Here is a 21,903-nt window from a genome sequence, read left to right as displayed (position 1 = left end):
TATCATTGTGTTTGGTTTGATTCCTCTTTTATTATAAATTAGTCTCAGAATGTCTGCCTCCATGATGCCTATTTCATGAACAACGCTGAGCTCTGTGTTATTAATTCAATGCAATATAAAATAATTTATGTAGATGTGTTCCTGTTTAATCTGTTGTTGGTATCTATCTGTCAATAATTACGCGGAACCTTCCAGTCAATCCCAAGGGTTAACTTTTAAAATCCCATTTCCCTATGATGACTGTGACTGTGAACCTGCAGATGGGTTACGCAATTCTTACCACCAGCCCTAAAATCTCAAGGTTCAACTTATGTTAACATCAGTTGGCCACAGTCTCCATAGGGTCAGGACAAGGTAAGAGGCAACATTTTCTTTTTAAATGTAACGAAAAATGAACAGAACAGCAGTTCAATTTGTAATAATGTTTGATATAAGGATTCCACTGTAGATATTGTCTTTGAAGTTTACTGAATAACAGGCATTATCATCAAATGTTTAAATATAAATGATTCCAAAGTTATACCAACATTTTATCTCAGAATGATTACGTTTACATTTAATACTATACATTTACTATCAAATAGACTGTCAATCAGTGGTTTCTCTACATTTGACAAACTGCTTACATTTGATTTATTTTTGGTTTTAATAGTTTTTGGATACACACTGAATTAGAAGACAATGTTTTGTAACAATCATTTTCTTATTAAAGGTAAATTATAGCGATCGAAGGGATATCAGTTTTAGGCACTTGGCTTGAGGCTATTGTGTGCATTTCCCAATGGTCAGATTAATGATTAAGGCTGAAAACTGGGTGAAAAACATTGAAAACCTGACTCATTGATAAGATGGACCTTGTGTACTGAGCCCCTCGTGCCCATTCTGCCCTCATATTCATCGACAGTAACTTGTTTCATGTCTTCTTCTTTACTCTAGATAGCCATTGAACATCAGCAAACATGGGGGACTGGGGTTTTCTTTCCAAGTTACTGGACAAGGTGCAGTCTCACTCAACAGTCATCGGAAAGATATGGATGAGTGTCCTGTTCCTGTTCAGAATCATGGTCTTGGGTGCCGGAGCGGAGAGCGTGTGGGGCGATGAACAGTCTGGTTTCATATGCAATACGCAACAACCTGGTTGTGAGAATGTGTGCTACGACCATATCTTCCCCATCTCACACATCCGCTTCTGGGTCATGCAGATCATCTTTGTCTCCACCCCAACTCTTCTATATCTGGGCCATGCCATGCATGTCATCAGCCAGGAGAACAAACTGAGAGCCATACTGCAGAGCCAAGTTGACAATGGCACATTGAAGAAGCCCAAATACAGCAACGAAGCAGGGAAGATCAAAATTAAGGGGAATTTGCTAGGTAGTTACATGACCCAGCTGTTCTTTAAGATCATTATAGAGATCACTTTCATCGTGGGTCAGTACTACCTGTATGGGTTTGTCATGGTCCCCATGATCCCCTGCTCAAGATCTCCCTGCCCCTTCACTGTCGAATGCTACATGTCCCGTCCTACAGAGAAGACCATCTTCATCATCTTCATGCTGGTGGTGGCCTGTGTGTCTCTGGCTCTGAATGTGATTGAGGTGTTCTATCTGCTTTGTACAAGATTAAGATGCGGTGGCTCCAAAGGCCGCAGTTATCACACTACCTCAACAGCGAACCCAGCCCCCCTCCCGGCTCCTGGGTGGTCTGGTCACGTAGATACTGAAATGGACGCCCTGAGACAGAACAAGATGAATCTGGAGTTTGAGAGTGGCCAGAGTTTAGGGGGTAGTCTGGATAGAACTAAGGAAGAGAAACATTTGCTGGGTGACAACCACTAAAACACTTGAAAGTTAATTTTCCTTGAATGTATCTTAATCTTTTGTATTGTTGAAAATCTGAATGAATAACTACCTTTTTTGTCTTTTTATTTGTATTTGTTTTAGGCACAGTGCACTAGTAGTGTGTATTACGTTTCTAAAATTGTCCTTAAGTTATGGCAACTACCAGCTGGGGTCTTGAATTGAGTTGTAAACTCACACTTGAATGCCTACAGTTGAGATATTTTCTGTCATGTGATACAATAAATGTGTCAAGATATACAAGTGTATTAAAAAAATAATAATCCAAAGTTGGTAGTGTTTTATTTGTATCAATGGTGCCTGAATGAAAATGAGAGACTGAAAACCCATCAATAAAATCACTGAAACATAACAAAATAACACACATTAGGAAATAGTTGATTATCTTAGGACACCATTTATGGAAATATGTCTATCAAATTAACATCACTGAACATAAGACATCTGGTCTCCAAATGCTAAAATAAAGGGGCTTGTAAATAAACTCTCATTTTTTTTACCAGAACTTTGTCAAACTACCAATCAAGACAAATGTTCTAGAAGTGAGAGTATGAAAATATGTCTATAGCGTCATTTGAAAATAAGGATCGTCCTCCAACCCCTCACCATAAAGAGGCGTCCTCCAACCCCTCACCATAAAGAGGCATAGAAGAGTGGTATGTCTCCCAACCCCTCACCATAAAGAGGCATAGAAGAGTGGTATGTCTCCCAACCCCTCACCATAAAGAGGCATAGAAGAGTGGTATGTCTCCCACCCCTCACCATAAAGAGGCATAGAAGAGTGGTATGTCTCCCACCCTCACCCCCTCAACAATAAAGAGGCATAGAAGAGTGGTATGTCTCCCAACCCCTCACCATAAAGAGGCATAGAAGAGTGGTATGTCTCCCAACCCCTCACCATAAAGAGGCATAGAAGAGTGGTATGCATAAAGAGGCATAGAAGAGTGGTATGTCTCCCAACCCCTCACCATAAAGAGGCATAGAAGAGTGGTATGTCTCCCAACCCCTCACCATAAAGAGGCATAGAAGAGTGGTATGTCTCCCAACAATAAAGGGGCCCTCAACCATAAAGAGGCATAGAAGAGTGGTATGTCTCCCAAACTGACAATAAAGAGGCATAGAAGAGTGGTAGTGTATGTCTCCCAACCCCTCACCATAAAGAGGCAGTGCTATGTCTCCCCCCTCACAATAAAGAGGCATAGAAAGTGGTATGTAAAGAGGCTATGTCTCCCAACCCCTCACAATAAAGAGGCATCGAAGAGTGGTATGTCTCCCAACCCCTCACAATAAAGGGGCTTACAGGTATAATATAACAGAAATATCCTTATTGTTTTGCCAGAACTGGATTTACTACAGTACCAACCCAGGCACATATTCTGAAAGAGTATATTGTATTAAAAAATATATATTTCAGATTTCAAGACCTCATATTACCTTCTACCTACCTGGACCACCCACTTTTTCAATATCAGAAATACTGATACATAATTAACTTTATCATTGTGTTGCCAATTATTAACCTTCACAATCACCCCAGGTACAGCCAAATTCTAAACAGCAGACTTCTCATTTCAAGATGTCATGCACAACGTGCCACCTTGCACAACAGGCTAATTGTGCAACTTCAAAGTAGACGGTTGTAGGCTACTACACAGAATTTTATAATTTGTCTCTACAGCTGGTGTCTGTTGTGTTCTGGCCAGAAACGGTCTCTTTAAAGGTAAAGCATTTTTTAAACTTATCTATCTACTTCTTTTTATGTTGCCTACAATTATTAATAATTGTATTGTTTTCATCTAACATGAATAGACATGAGAATGAAAATCTAATATAATCAAAAAATGATTTATTGATATGCTTGAACCATTCTAAGATGGACACCCTAAGTGAAACATAACCTACAAATTATTATCTGAAACAAGTGTAATAGTTTTTATTTAGATATTGATTTTGTGGTATTTGGGACATTTTATTTTGATAGCCTCGTGCCGTCTGTGTCCATTACTTGAAGCAAGTAAATCATTGATGCAGACTAAACACACAGACCACCTATACTGGTATACTGACCTCATAAGAGCCCCGTGAGGCTTACAGCATGGAAAAAATATCACATTTACTCACTTTCCCAATGTTTTTGGGCATATCATAAAACTAAATTAATAGAATTTGTAACAAAATGTTATCACATCGAAATAGAATACATACTGTAGGTATATATAAGTGATATACACTGAGTGTAAAAAAACATTAGGAACACCTCTTTCCATGACATAGACTGACCAGGTGAATCCAGGTGGAAGCTATGATCCCTTATTGACGTCACTTGTTAAATGCACTTCAATCAGTGTAGATGAAGGGGAGGAGACAGTTTAAAGAAGGGTTTTTAAGCCTTGACCAATTGAGACATGGATTGTGTATGTGTGCCGTTCAGAGAGTTAATGGAAAAACAAAAGATGTAAGTGCCTTTGAATGGGGCATAGTAGTAGGTGCCAGGCTCACCAGTTTGAGTGTGGCAAGAACTGCAGTGCTGCTGGGTTTTTCACATTTCAAAGTTTCCCGTGTGTATTAAGAATGGTCCACCACCCAAAGGACATCCAGCCAACTTGACACAACATGGGTCAGCATTCCTGTGGAATGCTTTTGACACCTTGTAGAGTCCATGCCCCAACGAATTGAGGCTGTTCTAGGGGCAACAGGGATGCAACTCAATATTAGGAAGGTGTTCCTAATGTTTTGTACACTCAGTGTATTTTGCTCCCGAAATACTGAATTCCAATGTTAGATGCTGAAAGATGACACATTAGATTTTGACTAAGAAGAAACATAATCTGGTTGTTAACAGACAGCATGGGATATCTCTCCTGTTATGCGATATGTTTTATAGCTCACTTGGCTCTAGGAAATAGCCTTACTATCCCATACACAGCTTGTGTTCTTATCTCCACAACACAGACTGTTCTCTGTTGAGCTACCTACTGTGTGTGATTCTGCTTTAGTCATTTGATATTTCATCATTTAATTTTATCATAGATTTTTCAACTTGTACTCAACTTGTACATTTGTTTTCCCAAACATCAGCATCACATGTGTCATTCCTATGTTCTTTTTCTTTCCAACCAGAACAATCCGCAAACATGGGAGAGTGGGGATTCCTGTCATCACTGCTGGACAAGGTGCAGTCACACTCCACGGTCGTGGGTAAAGTTTGGATGACCGTCCTGTTTATCTTTAGGATCATGGTCCTGGGTGCCGGGGCAGAGAAGGTGTGGAGCGATGAGCAGTCTAATATGAAATGCAATACCAAACAGCCCGGCTGTAAGACTGTGTGCTACGACCACGCCTTCCCCATCTCCCACATCCGCTTCTGGGTCCTTCAGATCATCTTCGTCTCCACCCCAACTTTGGTGTATCTGGGACATGTCATGCACGTCATCCACAAGGAGAACAAACTGAGGCAACGGCTAAGTCAGGCAGGCAAGGAGATGGGGAAAATGCCTAAGTATTCTGATGAGAAGGGTCATGTCAAAATCAAAGGTGACTTGTTGGCCAGTTACATGGTCAATATCTTCTTCAGGATTTTGCTGGAGATAGCATTTATAGTGGGTCAGTATTACTTGTATGGGTTTGTGCTGGACCCCAAGATTGAATGCAGCAGAGCTCCCTGTCCGTTCACTGTAGAATGCTTCATGTCACGACCAACAGAGAAGACCATCTTCATCATCTTCATGCTGGTGGTGGCATGCGCATCTCTGCTGTTGAATGTGGTGGAGATATTCTATCTGATCTGCTCCAAGTGTGGTTCTGGCTCAAGAAGACGAGCCAAAGCAGTTCCAGCCATCGCAATCCACAGCTGTCTGGATGGAGGCAGTATGATGCAGAACGAGAAGATGAGTCTTCATGCAACTGGTCACAGCACAGCCTGAAGTCACTGATCACCAATCAACTATTGTAAACACTATTGACATTTCTGTTGATATACAGAGGAAGAATGCCACTAAAACTGTCAGCCCTACAATAATGCAGGGTCTTAAAGGCCCAGTAAAGTAAAAAACGTGAATTTCCTGTGTTTTATATGTATTTTTACACTATGAGGTTTGACTAATGCAGTGAACTTGTGAGAATAATGATATGCCCTTTCAGTGTAAGAGCTGTTTGAAATGGCTGCCTGAAATTGGAGTTCGGATGGAGTTTTGACCTTCCATAGTGACATCACCATGCGGTAATTAGTTAAATAGACCAATAAGAAAGAGAGTTCCAAACGTCGCTAACAGCTAATTTTCAGTTTTTCCCTCCCTACTCAGACCACACCCAGACAGTCCTAGCAAAATTATTTCTTGAGAAATTGATCTTTGCTAAGAAGTTATTTTTGTTTCTTTTTGACCATTTACATTGAAAACAATCACAGTAAGGTACCTCATTGAAATTATTGAGATAAATAAATAATTAGATAAAAACAAATGCATTGGACCTTTAAGATTATTTTTAGGCTTGGCTTGATTCCGTAAATTAATTTATTTTAATTTGACCTTTATTTAACTAGGCCAGTCAGTTAAGAACAAATTCTTATTTTCAATGACGGCCTAGGAACAGTTGATGACAAGTAAGGGTTAATACAATACAGTAGGTGGAGCAGGACTGATGCATTGAGCTTTGCATCATTGTCTTTTATTTGTTCATGATGTGCACTAGGAGCAGCCTAATTTTCAGCAGTCTTGCTGTCACTCCTCAGTGAGCTAGTCACCACAGGGTCTTTCTCTAATGAGGTGTGAACCTTGATGTAATTTGTATTTATTTTACCTTTATTTAACTAGGCAAGTCAGGTAAGAACAAATTCTTATTTTCAATGACGGCCTAGGAACAGTGGGTTAACTGCCTGTTCAGGGGCAGAACAACAGATTTGTACCTTGTCAGCTCGGGGGCTCAAACTTGCAACCTTCCGGTTACTAGTCCAACGCTCTAATCACTAGGTTACCCTGCCGATTCAGCATACATTGTTTTGGTTATTGAACCCACACTGTCCTAAAGTGACACAAAAAAATGGTTTCAGAAAATATTTGTAATTTCATCATGTGAATATGTCAATTTGATTTTGTAATTTATTTATGGTTTTATAAAATAAAAAAAATGTGAGCGTTGACTTGAGTGTATTTTATGTTATAAGATGAGGAAAGATGATAAATTATATCAACAGGGGACTGGTGAGATGTTTTTTTCTCTATTTGTACATCATATATAAAAAAGTAAATTGTGCAGCAAAACAGGACTTTATGTGTACTGTATATTATATCAGTGATGTAATTGACTCAGACCAAAACATAAAACATATACACAGCATAGTCTTCCTGAGTCAAGAGGTCGAACAAACTTGTCATGGTAATTGACCATAACAAATATGTGTACAATGAGGCTGTCCACTTGGCATACACTGGTTGAATCAACATTGTTTCCACATCATTTCAATTAAATTACGTTGAATTGATGTCTATGCCCAGTGGCTGTAGTCTACACACTGTATTTATATCTGCAGGAATGTACTATAATATTGAGTCAATTATGGTTGAATTGTAGGAGATGCAATTATAAGTACTTCATCAGTTAGATTTCGATGAGGTGGCATTTTCAAAAGTTAATCACCTATGTACCAATCAGTGAAAGTTTGCTTTTACTACATCGTGACAAAATGTGTTAGTATACAGCTGCATATGTGAAGAGAAATTATGTAACATTATAAAACTCAGTGAACTCAAATTTGATGCTTGATATATGACTGCATGGATCCAGACAAGCTAATCTGTGTATGCAACAAATAGACTTTGATTTGATTTGTTGTATTTGTTGAAAAGGCACGTCCTTATCAAATGCACAGCACTATTTCATGATTCATATCCCAAACAAAAAATGCACAAAAAGAACCAATTCGGTTGTCTCAGTAGTGCCTATGCATCTAGTCTCCTCTAGTATTCGTCAGACTTCAGAGATATTTTAGTCACAACTCAGCAATGTCTTAGAATTTGTTAGAACATCCCAGTTTTTACTGCACATTAAACATATAGGCAGTACATTCAATCAATTTCACACAACAGAGTCAGAGAGCAGCAGTAAAAACAACAACATATTGTATTGGGGATTTCTTGTTATAATTGTGAGGTCAATGGCTCTCGCCACACTGTACATGAGAAAACAAATTAAGATAGACAGTGATTCAACTGAATATTCAGCAGAATGACTCTTTATCAAACTGCTTGTGTTTATCATGGAGTGCATACCTCTCAGCTACAGGAGGTTGTCTGTTACATCCCTGCCTAACCTTTGATCCAATCAGGTGGAACATCTCCACCACATTGAGCAGCAGAGACACACAGGCCATCACCAGCATGAAGATGATAAAGATAGTCTTCTCAGTGGGCCGTGATATGAAGCACTCTACATGGTCTCCCTTACATGGGTATCCACTGCATTTAATCTTACTGGGCAAGACAAAGCCATACAGGTAATACTGGCCCACTATAAATCCAACCTCAAATAGAATCTTAAAAAACACATTGGACATGTAACTGACAAGCAAGGTCCCCTTTATGTGAACTTTGCCATTGTCATCAGTGTATTTGGGCATTTTCACGATTCCATTCTTTCCTTTTGATTGTTGTCTTCTCAGTTTGTTCTCCTTGTGGATGACGTGCATGACGTGTGCCAAGTAAACCAGAGTTGGGACGGAGACGAAGATGATCTGAAGGACCCAGAAGCGGATGTGGGAGATGGGGAAAGCCCGGTCGTAGCACAGATTCTTACAACCTGGTGACAGTGTGTTGCAGACCAGACGTGATTGCTCATCCCCCCATACTTTTTCTATCCCTGCCAACAGAACCAGCAGTCTGAACACAAACAGGACTGTCAGCCAAACCTTCCCAACAACTGTAGAATGGGATTGTACTTTGTCCAACAGGGAAGCAAGAAAGGACCAGTCCCCCATTTTTCAGGTATGGCTAGATGTTCAAAGATAGATAGGATAATAGGAGATAAAACATGATTAGTGTTGTTAGTACTGTATCTACTACATATGAATCTTAGTTTGATCACTCTGTTGTTGCTGAGAATTTTTCTGCACCGAAGGATATGCAGATAAGCTTTGTGATTTACATAAATCCACTGACACACGGTGCAGTAACTAACCACGCTAACACACGGTTATATTAACAGAGCTTTTCATGTAGCCTACTTTTGGACAGCTAATAGCCTAACCACTGATCAAGCAACATTATGGACTAAACGTTAAAATCCCTTTGCTGCAGGATTGTTTTGCTGTGAAAACATAGGTCAAATTAAGATCATACATCTGTATACTCTATGAAGATCCAGTAGTCAGCCAATGTTCCATGTAACATGTTTTGCTGCAGCGTAAACTAAATAACATGGTAGTTTGCTGAAATGTTGAGTATATAAAGCAGTTTTCTTACCTCAGAGGTGAGCACAATCTCCCCACACCAGTTCTCCTCTACTGTGGGGAATTCTCTCTTAATGAATTGAACTCTCCCCTCTTATAGTTTGACATCAGTTTGAATCATCCGGTCAACCCCATCCAGCCCCATACTCTCTGACAACTTGCACGTCGTTCATTCCTCTTTACAAATGTTTAAACCAAGGAAGGCAGAAACTCATGACTGCCCCCCCCCCAATATGTCATCATTGGTCAGTCACCACCCAATGCCTCATCCTTGTGAAGCAATCAATTGACTGTAAAAGGTCATGGTGGATTCAGGGATGTTATCAAACATGATCCATGGCATTTGGTCCCTACCTAGAGGGGTATGCTACTATTCATCTCTATGTTTGTGTTGATGTCTCCTTTGAGACTTTCCAAAGATGCTTTACTTTAACAGATGAGTTTGCTCATGGAGAATCTCAGCTGTGTACAATCATTTAAAGTACTGACACAAAAATCCAGTAAGAAACAAACTTTCTGTAGAAAATATGTCAGAGAGTGTTGAATGACTCTGCAAAATGTGTTTGTGATAGTTCACATTTTTAGATTGGGAGTTCAAGCACATCTTTTGTGCTGACAATAACATGAGGAGGGGGTGGGATGTCAAAAGGTCAACCCACTTTAGAGGAAGAGAGAGATGAAGTGAAATTATGAAATTGTTGCATGGAAGTCTGATTGGTGTATAAGTGTTACTCCAAGCACTTTGTATAACTGTGAGTCAGGCTGACCAAACCCATCAGGTTTATAAGAATGGGCTACTCTGAGTATTTCAATATCCTAATCCCATGTTCACGAACGCTATTCCTTGCCTCTGGTTTATTGATGAAAAACAATTCTGATCTGAGCAACATAACAAGTGAGTAAATTTGTTTATTTTTGTACAAACTGAAGATAATATCTCATGGATATGTAGAAATAACTAGTATTTCATTTTGAAATAGTGCTGTGAAGCCAATTTACTTTCCCAGTCTTTTCACAGCTCACTACTATCAAAGGCAATTAATTATCTCAGTATGTTGTCATTTCTTCTCTAAAATGGTATTCATGAATGAAATCTGACCTATGTTTTCAACAGAGATAATAATCAGTGACAATGGGGGACTGGTCATATCTTTCCAAGTTACTGGACAAGGTGCAGTCCCACTCAACGGCCATCGGAAAGACATGGATGAGTGTCCTGTTCATCTTCAGGATCCTGGTTCTGGGTGCAGCAGCAGATAGTGTGTGGGGAGACGAACAGTCTGATTTCTACTGCAACAACAAAGAACCTGGGTGTGAGAACGTGTGCTATGACTGGGCCTTCCCCATCTCACACATCCGTTTCTGGGTCATGCAGATCATCTTTGTCTCCACCCCAACTCTTCTATATCTGGGCCATGCCATGCATGTCATCCAACAGGAGGATAAAATGAGGGAGGCACTGCAGAGCCAGGTTGACAATGGCATGTTGAAGAGGCCCAAATACACAGATGACCGGGGGAAAATCAAAATCAAGGGAATTCTGCTACGTAGCTACATGACCCAGTTGTTCTTTAAGATAGTGTTGGAGCTCGCTTTTATTGTGGGACAGTACTACTTATATGGGTTTGTCATGAAACCCATGTTCCTCTGTCAACAACAGCCCTGTTCCAGACTGGGTGCTGAGTGCTTCATGTCCCGTCCCACAGAGAAGACCATCTTTATCATCTTCATGCTGGTGGTGGGCTGTGTTTCTCTGCTTTTGAATGTGATCGAGGTGTTTTATTTGATTTGCACCAGAGTAAAATGTGGAAACAAGAACCAATACCCACTGCATATCATCTCAACTGAGAACCCAACCACACTTTACTGTCCTGCATCAGAATGGAAAGGTAACCTGGATGGACATGAAGATTGCTCACCCCTTCACAACATCCAAAGAGAAGCTGAACTAATGGAGGAAAAGAAAAATACTCCTTAGGTTTGCAATAGATTTCATGTGATGATATTCTGACATGTGAATTGATGTAATCATATCCAATTAGTTGGCTACACTTCCAGTAAATTAGGGAAACAAAACATTCCAGAGTGTATTGAGTTTTGTTTGTCAAATAGACTACCTTGTTACTGAATGTTGTAAATATTACAGTTTGTTTCTATGCTGACACTGTGATGACTAATGTTTTGTAGGATATGCATATCTTTGTTCAAAATAAAAGTACTGGAAAAAGAAACGTGAAAAATAACTCACGGCCGCACATTCCCAGGGCTTACACTAGATGGCAGCATAAACTTGGTGATTGAAATCACATTTTACCAGCACCAGTGGTCCGACTTTGTTCTGCAGAATAGGCTGTAGTCTTATCTAAATGTCTAGCTCTATGCTTATAAACACATGCAACACAAGTTACCTTTCATGTCAAAGCTTCATATTATCAGTGCAACATTAAATCGTTAAGCGTATTGATGAGTTATTCTCATCATGATTAATGCTTGACACTTGTGGTCTGTCATTACAACTAACAAGAAAATGTGACTGTCACTCATGTTAAGCAACTATCTGTGGGATTTGATCTACATTACAATGGATATTATCTTAAACAATTAAAACATACTCCTCAACTAGGCTACTGGTTTACGGATTGGCGCACAGGACCTATCAACGGACCGCTCTAACCTATCATATGGTGTAGACTTGGTCTCGGTGAAGCTTTGAATTCACAGTGATCTGAAAAAGTTGCGGTTAATCTTGTTATTTAAAGAAAAAGTAAAAAATAAAATTTAAAAAAAGTACAGAAACCGAGCGTAAGGAGGTCTAAGCCTTGACGTAGGGGTCAGGTGACTCCAAACTTTTCTCTCCATCGTTTTTTTTCTCCCCCCAGCCTGTATGTGGACTGTTATAAGGCAAGCAAAGTTTGACAAGTCAGTCTAAGTTTCTCCCTGGTCCCAAACTTGGATTTCAAGAAAGTGGTGACTGTTTTCAAGAAGTGACAGGGAAAGTCCCTAAGGGCTGTCTTCTTCCTTCTGAGTAACTTTCCAGGTAAGCGTTGCGTTAAATTCCAGTGCCAATATTGATCTGAAGAAGTATCTGGATTCACTGCATCTGGATTCTGAGCAAATTAGTTTCTCGGCAAATATATATATATATATATATATATAGAGAGAGAGAGAGAGAGAGAGAGAGAAACTAATTTGCTCAGATTCCAGATGCAGTGAATCCAGATATATATATATATATTTGCCGAGAAACTAATTTGCTCAGAATCCAGATGCACTGTGCCAATACAGACGCATTGTATTAATATAGGCTATCTATCCGCTATAGTATGATCCATAATACATACTTAAAAAAAATGTGTTTAACAAGGAGAAGTGTAAATGATCCTCCAGGAAAGATTGAGACATTGATTCATTTGTTACTTTTGATGTTTTTATTTTATAATTTGGTGTGACCATTGCTTATGAGATACACGAGTAACCTGGGTCCAATTACTCTAAAAGCAGCATTTGATGTCAAGCTTATAGAGAATTGCAACTGAACTGCTTATAAGCTGTAGACTGGAGATAGATTTGTTTTCTAAACTTAATCCTAACCAAGCATATTGACATGCTTATTTATACTATTTTTAAATTAAATATTGTCGAATTTTGCTACTCAGATTTGTGAAGTTCTTCCTTGCATCTGGGAAGCGCAGTTTAAAATACGCTTCCCCTGTAAGGAAACATTGAGGTTGAACTGATGTACTTATTACAATCTCATACATTGTCATATTCGCTCAACGTTTAATTTAATTGATGTAATAACATCATTACAAGATCAGAGATCTTAAGCTTTAGTGGGTTTCTTTGTGGACGTTTTTCTTCTTCCTCAAATCACGAAATGATTCTGTTATATTAAATAGGCCTATAAATTACCCAGTGAAATTGTTTAAACAATTTTTCTTGAATTACAAATTATTTATTTGAAAAGGCTTTTATCATGGTACCATCATTGTTGAGTAAGAAGCAGTCCTTAGATTGATGTGTTATTTTTCACTTTACTGCAGTGCTTTGAGAAGTGGGTCCACAAGTGAGAATAATTTTGAGGTTTGGCGGGAGTTTAGAAGTTTTCCTTTATGCTAAACATCAAAATTGAATGACAATTACATATTGAATGACAATTTGTCAAGGTTGGGGTTAGGCATTAGGGTTAGGCATTGTCAAGGTTGGGGTTAGGCATTAGGGCTCATGCATGTGAAACCTGCATGTGAAAGGTTGTTTGTGATGTGAAGTTGCAGACTCTAGTACAGTATGTCTACAGTATATGCAGTATATTATTAGCTAATTGAAGACACATGCTTTTGGTACACCCTCCTAACAGATGGCTTCTACTTATCCATGTTTGTTCATTGTGCAGTCATTCTCGGGATTTATTTGCGTACTGGCATCGTTCAGAACCTTTATTCAAATGGTATTCGTGTTTACAAACTTGAATCTCATATGACATGCAGTGTGAGTTTAGTATCTGTGAGAGTTGGGTCTCTGTAGCGGAGCTACAGTAGGCAGGTCACTAATAAGCGCACAATGAACGGGCCCTGTGCTGTAGTCTCAGAGCGCAGACGGACTGTCTGAGTGCGCTCCAGACACTCTTGCTATTGGCCCCAGCAAGAGAGCCATTGTTCCCCAATCTGAGGCATGCTCTGAGAGCTATTAGGGCTTAGTAAAGTAAATACCTGGATGTGGAAGTTGGTTTAATTCCATCTCCAGCTTTTAGGAACAATATTTACTTGAAGATGATACTTAAAAATAATAAAAATTATATATCCAGGATAGTCAGAATGCAAATAGATCTTGCATTCTATAGATCTTATAGTTATATTCTCAGCTGACTAGTAAATTGATGTATTTTGTGAAGAACAGTAACTTTGTCTGAAACTGTGTGTGACATTTATTTGAGACTTGGGGGTATTTGCATAACAATCCTTCAAACACACTGTACAACACAAGTTAACATTGAGAAATGCTCACACACACCCTACTTGACATCTTTTTAACATCTTTTTAACAACCCTAATAAACATGAAACAATGTAGAAATAAGGCATGCGGACCAAATTAACAATGGTTTGATGAGAAACAGGTCATGTTTTTATAGCCTGCCGATGAAGGGGAAACAAATGTTTGTGCTTGTGTTTCAAAAACCTGGGCTCTATCATCTCCCATTACACTATTCACTTACTCAGTTGTTTAAGAAGTACCATCAACACTTGTAGGACCACACAAAGTGACTTTCCTCTCATCACTTCCAATAGGATGACAATAGCAATCAAATTCACTTTCTGGATTGAAGATTCATAAAGCATACCATAAGGGATTGACATATTGTGGTCAATAAGACATTATTGGTCTAGTCCATACAGGAAGTGGATTTCACTCCAGAGCCATGAAAGAGCTATCACAAGACTTGTGGTCATTCCACTTTTTCATAGAACGTTGAGATGTGTTTGATTATAATCAAAAATGTTACTTGAGAAAGTGATATATAAGCATGTTTACTGTATATAGGAATGTTTATTTATATATTGCATTCAATTATTTTCTGTCTAATTGCAGCTAAAGCTCCTTCATCATGGGTGACTGGAGTGCTTTGGGGAGGCTCCTGGACAAGGTACAGGCTTACTCCACGGCTGGAGGGAAGGTGTGGCTCTCTGTCCTCTTCATCTTCAGGATCCTGGTGTTGGGAACGGCTGTGGAGTCTGCCTGGGGGGACGAGCAGTCCGCCTTCAAGTGCAACACCCAGCAACCTGGTTGTGAGAATGTGTGTTATGACAAATCTTTTCCTATATCACATGTACGGTTCTGGGTGCTACAGATTATCTTTGTCTCGACGCCGACTCTTCTCTACCTTGCCCATGTGTTCTACCTGTTGCGAATAGAGCAGAAGATTAACCGCAAAGAGGAAGGGCTGAAAACCATCCAGAATGACGGAGGCGACGTGGACGTACCTCTAAAGAAGATTGAGTTAAAAAAGCTCAAGCATGGGCTGGAGGAGCATGGGAAGGTTAAGATGAAGGGAGCCCTCTTGAGAACCTACATATTCAGCATTTTTTTCAAGTCCATTTTTGAGGTGGGCTTCCTGGTCATACAGTGGTACATTTACGGCTTCAGCTTGGCTGCTGTCTACACCTGTGAGAGGTCCCCCTGCCCCCACAGAGTAGACTGTTTCCTCTCCAGACCCACTGAGAAAACCGTCTTCATCATCTTCATGCTGGTGGTCTCTCTGGTCTCCCTGCTTCTGAACGTCATTGAGCTCTTCTACGTGATGTTCAAGAGGATCAAGGACCGCGTGAAGGGGAAACAACCTCCCATCCACTACCCTGGCACTGGGACGTTAAGCCCCACTCCCAAGGATCTGTCCACCACTAAGTATGCCTACTATAATGGCTGTTCCTCTCCCACTGCCCCCCTGTCACCCATGTCACCCCCGGGGTACAAGCTGGCCACTGGGGAGAGAACCAACTCCGTTCGCAACTACAATAAGCAAGCCAATGAGCAAAACTGGGCCAACTACAGTACGGAGCAGAACCGCCTGGGCCAGAATGGCAGCACCATCTCCAACTCCCATGCACAGGCCTTTGACTTTCCTGACGACACCCAGGAGAGTAAGAAACTGACCCCAGGGCACGAGCTGCAGCCGTTGGCCTTGATGGACCCCAGGCCCTGCAGTCGGGCCAGCAGTCGCATGAGCAGTCGGCCGAGGCCAGATGATCTAGATGTCTAGCCCCCCCCCCCCATTGGTGTCAGAGAACAGAGAACAGGAAGCATTCTCAAAGTGCTGAAGTGGGCTGGGCATAGCCCATTCACTAGCCTCACCAGAGAATCTAGTCAATAAAGAGACATTCAAATACTTACACTGTTGGAGGTACTATACATTTATTGATGACTTTCAAACTAGTGGAGCTAACAAGCTTTAAAAAGAAAACAACTCGTTGGTGAAGAACATGTGACCGTGTTCCGATAACTGTGCCCAACAGTCCCTCATTTCACTTTAGAAGAATATGCCTTGGTGATGTGTTTGGTTTAGTTATCATGTTTTTACCTGTAGGTTTCATTACGCAGGATGGCATTTATTGTCATGAATCTTGCCCTGGAGGCAGCTCGGCTGAGTGGTCACTAGCTGGTACAGCCACAAAGTCATACAATTTCATTTGAACTTCTTACCTTACCTTACCTGCTAACCCTAATGTCTAACCCTAACCTTAAATTAAGACCAAAAATAACTTTTAAATTTTAAAATTTTTATGATATAACCAATTTTGACTTTGCAGCTGCTGGCCCATCTAGCAGAAATTGCTCAGTTCTGCCTCCAGTGCAAGATTTATGGCAATAAACTTCAACCTGCCTCCACCATATGGTCACACACAATGACATTACATCTAGAAAGATGACTCTTCAATATAATAGCAATGTGTCTTTTTCCAGGCTTTGGAAGTAGTTTGAAAAACACTTGGCTTTTAAGTCTCCATCACACTCATTGTCTGTATGACTTCCAAGTATGTCTTGTCAAACTGGGTTGTGAGAAGGATGCTCAAATTCATGAATAAATATGTATTTATTAATATGCAGGACATCCACCACTAGAAAAAGATTGACTACTATCCAAGGTCATGTCCATACACCCAACTGCATATTTATTGATAATAATCCAAATTACAGCAGTACAATTTGTTCAACAAATAAGAGGTTGATTTTTATTATTGTGGACTGTCATTTCCTGATAAACTTTGAATTTATGTTTTGTCAGTTGATTTATTTTATGTTTGTTGTTTTGGTTTTTTTGAGGTTGTTGTCAGATGGTGGACTCAAGCTGCTGGAAGAGAAATACAGAGCAACAGTTTTGTATTGCAATGTGTCTCGGAAGCATCTTTGAACGAAAGGCTTTATATTTTTCTCATTTTAAAGTGTGTGTTTGTTTTTTTAATGTTGTTTCCTGTTGGATGGTAGAGGAGGGCAATAGAATGATTTTTTTGTTTTGCCTTTTGAGTGAATGTTTTTTTTTCCCCAAACTCAATGTAATCATTGCTGCTTGAGAGATAGATATTTAGTACTGTAAATCAAGCTAACTGTGTCACAAATGTGAGTTTTTAGAAGACTGCTTATAGAGCCGGACTAATATTTAGTCAAATATATTAAAAGGTATATGCCAATGTAGCTCCACACCTACCATACACTTGTAAATGGATTTTCAATTGGAAATGTTCATGTTTTCTTTCCGGGTTTTTTCTCCAATTTTGCATTTATAGTATTTCGGTACTCAAACAGAGAGTTTCATGGGTTTTTCAGCTACGATGGTGTTTGCACTGAGATCTTGACTAGGGTTTAATAGGATTAAAAAAGTGGCAAGTGTTTTCGGATATGCATGTTACTAATTTATTTTACAACACCAGGCAGAAATCACTTCAGTACATACATTCAGACAGTGCTTTTGTTTGACCACTGGTTTCAATGATCTTGCAAGGCTAAAGCAAAGGGCCTCCATACAGATTACAAGACAAACTTGGGTGTACATTTGTTTGATAACGTGATCAAATAACGCCATTCCATGGAAATCCACTGTTGTACAGTGTGTAAGTGCATGATAGCAAAAAACCTCATTAATCATATCTGTGAAAAGCTATTTTAACCCAATAAAGATTTTTTCTTTCTTAAGATTGTTTTCTTTACAAGTCTGTTATCATTTGCACCTCATTTTGCCTTTGTCCGTCTTGATACAGGCTATGTGTCTAGTCCAGCCTCCTCAGTGAAGGACCTACTGTTTAATAGGTATCAAATAGATCAATGTTATGGTTAAAAGATACATTTGTCATGTTTTGAGACTACAGTAGCTCACACTTTCCTCTTTTATAGGAAACGAACCCCAAACAATGAATCATTTATGTTAAAGTCAGCTTGGGGATATTGACAGAATGACAAGAGTTATCCAGTATTATGTACTGAAAATGCCTCGGAGACTTTCAAAATGTCATAATATGAAAAGACTCAGCGCTTTTCTCTTATCCAAGTTTCCTATTTAACCTTTCCACAAAGCTAAATAAAACCACATGTTTGGACCCAATCTGTAGACCACATGTGGCTGAAGCAGAATGGAAAAAAGCGATACTTTGATCCAATGCTAATTCATCTAGATTTTTAATTTAACGATGAGTTTTTATCAGGACTTTTAAACAAGACGTTACTGTAAGTACAACTGTCAACACAAAAATGGTTCAAACACATACCATTTCTACGAAAAATCTGTATTACATAATGTATTTACATAACAGAAGAGATCATAAAAATTAAGAACTGTGCTGAGTGTGAAAACTAACAACACAGCAGTTCACCTAATTAAGATAAAGTTTTCTTAAATATGTTTTAAATGTTGATTCTCTGTGTGAGTGAAGCAAAGACATGACCCCCGATACTGTGGAATACTAGATGGTATTGTTCAAAGTCCATTAGCAAAACTATATCACAGAATTGTCCAATTTAAAATGGTAGTCCTAGTACATTTTAAAGCATTCAGAAGGTGACGGAAAACAAAATGTGATACTACAACTTCTGCCTCTCTAGTGCAGATGCTAACCACATGAATACTTGATAAATGTCAAATAAAGTAACTGTACTTGGTGCAGTGGTTAGGTTACAGTTTTACTGTGTTTGTGCATGCTTATTTTTAGACAACGAGGATTCAAATGAGTACAGCTTTAATTTCTCCCGAAGACTACTGGAAACCTCAATGTCTGAGTTACATTTCCGCTGTCTGTACAACCACTCAGACCACAAGGCCAGGGCGGTGCTACCAATGCATGGTAAATCTGGTAAATCTAACTAAAAATCCTAGATGAACTTTTCATCATGACGTCACCACAGAAACAGAAACAGATGGTGCTTGGTGTAGACTTCTCATCACAGAATAAGCTTTTAAGTTATTTATTCCTTTTATCATGTCAGTGGGGTGGGAAATAGTTTTATTAGGCATCTTTGACAGATTAGCCATTCGCTGTCCTCTAAAGGAAAGACAGCTTGCAAAACTACAGATAAATGAGTAGCACAACACATGAAAAGTGAATTAAACTATCGACTGTACATGGTAGATATATCATTCACCTCTCTCTGCAGAGTTTATTAGTAACTGAACTGTCCTATGGAGTCTATAGCGAGACCATTAGCGTCACTAACTTGGACCTAATTGATGTTTATTTTTGATATGCTCTTCAGTTTCCCACCTCTTGTTAGGGCAAACCTGTGGATTCATAAGACAGACTTGACCCTATTTACTTTGTGGTCACCATTACTGGGTCAGCTAACCAGTGGTGACCCGTCATTCAGGGCAGAGCCCCGTCTGTTTAGAGCCGCACATTTTTAGCTATATATTTTTTTATAAAAACATTTATTTAAATTCTGGGTTGCCTGTTTTGCATGTTATTTTGGCATTAATATATGTCACATATCAGTTTGCAAACAATGCAAAAAATCTATGAAAAATCCTATGGGTGGCAGGTAGCCTAGTGGTTAGAGTGTTGGGCCAGTAACCAAAAGGTTGCTAGATCAAAACCCTCAGCTGACAGGGTAAATAAACTGTAATTCTGCCCCTGAACAAGGCAGATAACCACTTGTAGCCTGTCATTAGAAATAAGAATTTGTTTCTAACTGACTTGCCTAGTTAAATAAAATAAATACATGAAGCTGCATATAAACATGGTCTCTTTTTTGCTTTCTTGAATAAGGCAGCTACAAATTGCAGATATTTCAGTCTAGCTCAGTGCTTTCTGTGGTGGTGGGGCAGCCAGCGGAAAATACGGAGCGTAGGGGTTGGTAATGTATTTGCGCCGTGATTGGTTCAGTGTTCTGTCACTCATGGGGACACTACGTCACCGCCAAATCTAAGGGTAGAGCTAGGAAATTCAAGCCCCTTGGGTGCTGCCATAGAGTTACATTAGAAGTGCCAATCCAAGAAGGTTCAAGGTCATTGGCCACAGATAAAATTACGTCAAATCATGTTATATCTACAGTAGCTTTGATTGGACTGATCATGTAAACATCATACTTTCAAAATAGCTAGCAGTCATCATCATGAATCAAGTCAACAATCTACTGGCAAATCATTTTAAATCCTTGTCATATGTAGATAAATAATTAAGAGAAATTATAGATAAAATGTATCGGTGCTCATCGGCCTTCAGACATAAACATTACAGAACAAGTTGGAAATTGCAAATTCAACAATGAGTGGTTAGGAAGGAGTCAGTGGCTAACTGCAAGCATTGCAAAGCAGGCACTAGTCTGATATTCAGTGGAGTGGCTCTGTGGTCCCAAGTCTGGTTTTAAGGGTCTCTTTTCCAAGCTTAAAATGATAAACATTCAACATTGGTTGTGCTGTCAATCCAGCATAATTTCTGCCACGCTCAAAACAACTGAGTTCAAGACAACTGGGAACTCGGAAGTAGCCTATATCTGCTGAACAATTAATCAAATGGCCACCGGAATATTTACATTGACAACCCCACCCCCCCCCCTCCATTTGTTTTGTATACTGCTGCTACTCGCTGTTTATTATCTATGCATAGTCACTTCACCCTTACTGACTGGGAAAATACATTTTGAACGGTCATCCAACTAAGTCGGGAACTCAAGGCTTTTTCTAGAGCTCCGACCTGAAGATCACTAACGTCATCATGATTCGATCTTGTTTTTTTCCTGAGATCCCAGTTGTCTCGAAAGCACCATAAATCCAGAGAATGTCAGATTTTGATGACAAAGATTGATGGCAAGATTTGCCCACGAAGGACCGCCGGGCCACCTTCCTGTTCAAGTGAGCACAGCACAACAAGGTGAGTCCAAGAATGTCTTGTATGCTACTGCATAAATTATGTAATATGCCGGGGAGATATGTATACTGTAGCTAAGAAAGTAATACTAATTGTATGTTGTGTATTAAGCTGTTAGAAGCCCATGTGCCTAATCCTAATAATTTGATCTATTTTCCCCTCTTCATTTCACCTACAGTTCTGACTTGGTGGTGCACATGTAGCCTATAACCTGTTTTAGAGAAATGTAATCATTGAATATTGAAAGCGCTTTCATTGTCTGCTTATATGTCCCCTTTAAATAATCCTACAGTTCTGACTTGATGCACAGGGAGAATACTGTAAGATGTTCTGGCCCATGTTCTGAATTCTGCCGCTGTACAGTGCTGAACAAATAGTTATATTGACTACATCCGTCCGAGCTCGCTCATTAATGTCTTAATCGAAATTACGGATGATCTCTTATCCGCTTGTCGTCACCTTATGCCATAGTTTGTACATCTCAATTGTCAGTAGAACCCACATTTGTTTAAGTAAGTCAGCCATATCAGCTATGTTTTTTTAAAAGGCAGTAAATGAGGTTGAATGAACTGTTTCACTGCCAGACAAGGCTCCGCTGATAGCCAGGTGTAGCAGGAGTAAGGTGTTGGGACAGCTTTATGTAGGCCCTAACAGTTTATGGGAACCATTTGTCACCGGTTTAGTACAATTAATGTATTGTTTAGTGTTGTGTTGTGTAGTGGCTATGCTGGCATGCTTCCCCCAAAAAATGTTGGGCT

The 21,903-nt window shown here is 39.5% G+C and overlaps 4 protein-coding genes across 6 annotated transcripts; 3 read left to right on the top strand and 1 right to left on the bottom strand.

Annotated features, from left to right (window-relative positions):
• The first annotated feature begins 290 nt into the window (after nucleotides 1–290).
• Nucleotides 291–11,521, top strand: LOC112250139 (gap junction Cx32.2 protein). Of its 3 annotated transcripts, XM_024420030.1 has the most exons (3): nucleotides 291–354; nucleotides 937–1,202; nucleotides 10,676–11,521. In XM_024420030.1, the coding sequence occupies exons 2-3, from the start codon at nucleotides 960–962 to the stop codon at nucleotides 11,276–11,278; spliced, it is 846 nt and encodes a 281-aa protein (XP_024275798.1). In that variant the 5' UTR covers nucleotides 291–354; nucleotides 937–959; the 3' UTR covers nucleotides 11,279–11,521. The 3 variants fall into 3 exon arrangements, with proteins under 3 accessions (XP_024275798.1, XP_024275797.1, XP_024275799.1); XM_024420029.1 differs by lacking the exon at nucleotides 10,676–11,521 and having other exon boundaries at nucleotides 937–2,128; XM_024420031.1 differs by lacking the exons at nucleotides 291–354; nucleotides 937–1,202 and adding an exon at nucleotides 10,110–10,195 and having other exon boundaries at nucleotides 10,415–11,521.
• LOC112250140 (gap junction Cx32.2 protein) lies at nucleotides 3,446–6,712 on the top strand. Its single transcript, XM_024420032.2, has 2 exons — nucleotides 3,446–3,579; nucleotides 4,980–6,712. Exon 2 carries the CDS (start codon nucleotides 4,994–4,996, stop codon nucleotides 5,780–5,782), a length of 789 nt encoding a protein of 262 aa, XP_024275800.1. The 5' UTR covers nucleotides 3,446–3,579; nucleotides 4,980–4,993; the 3' UTR covers nucleotides 5,783–6,712.
• Nucleotides 7,869–9,467, bottom strand: LOC112250141 (gap junction Cx32.2 protein). The gene is made up of 2 exons (XM_024420034.1): nucleotides 9,314–9,467; nucleotides 7,869–8,842 (listed from the first exon to the last, which is right to left on the bottom strand). The coding sequence occupies exon 2, from the start codon at nucleotides 8,827–8,829 to the stop codon at nucleotides 8,074–8,076; it is 756 nt and encodes a 251-aa protein (XP_024275802.1). The 5' UTR covers nucleotides 8,830–8,842; nucleotides 9,314–9,467; the 3' UTR covers nucleotides 7,869–8,073.
• Nucleotides 11,522–12,180: 659 nt separating the features above from the next.
• LOC112250138 (gap junction alpha-1 protein) lies at nucleotides 12,181–17,984 on the top strand. Its single transcript, XM_024420028.2, has 2 exons — nucleotides 12,181–12,337; nucleotides 14,889–17,984. The coding sequence occupies exon 2, from the start codon at nucleotides 14,905–14,907 to the stop codon at nucleotides 16,054–16,056; it is 1,152 nt and encodes a 383-aa protein (XP_024275796.2). The 5' UTR covers nucleotides 12,181–12,337; nucleotides 14,889–14,904; the 3' UTR covers nucleotides 16,057–17,984.
• The last annotated feature ends 3,919 nt before the right edge of the window (nucleotides 17,985–21,903 follow it).

This window comes from Oncorhynchus tshawytscha, linkage group LG05 (assembly GCF_018296145.1).
Source record: "Oncorhynchus tshawytscha isolate Ot180627B linkage group LG05, Otsh_v2.0, whole genome shotgun sequence".
NCBI classification, from domain to species: domain Eukaryota; kingdom Metazoa; phylum Chordata; class Actinopteri; order Salmoniformes; family Salmonidae; genus Oncorhynchus; species Oncorhynchus tshawytscha.
The sequence above is the reverse complement of the archived record's forward strand: the minus strand, read 5'-3'. Positions and strand labels throughout refer to the sequence as shown.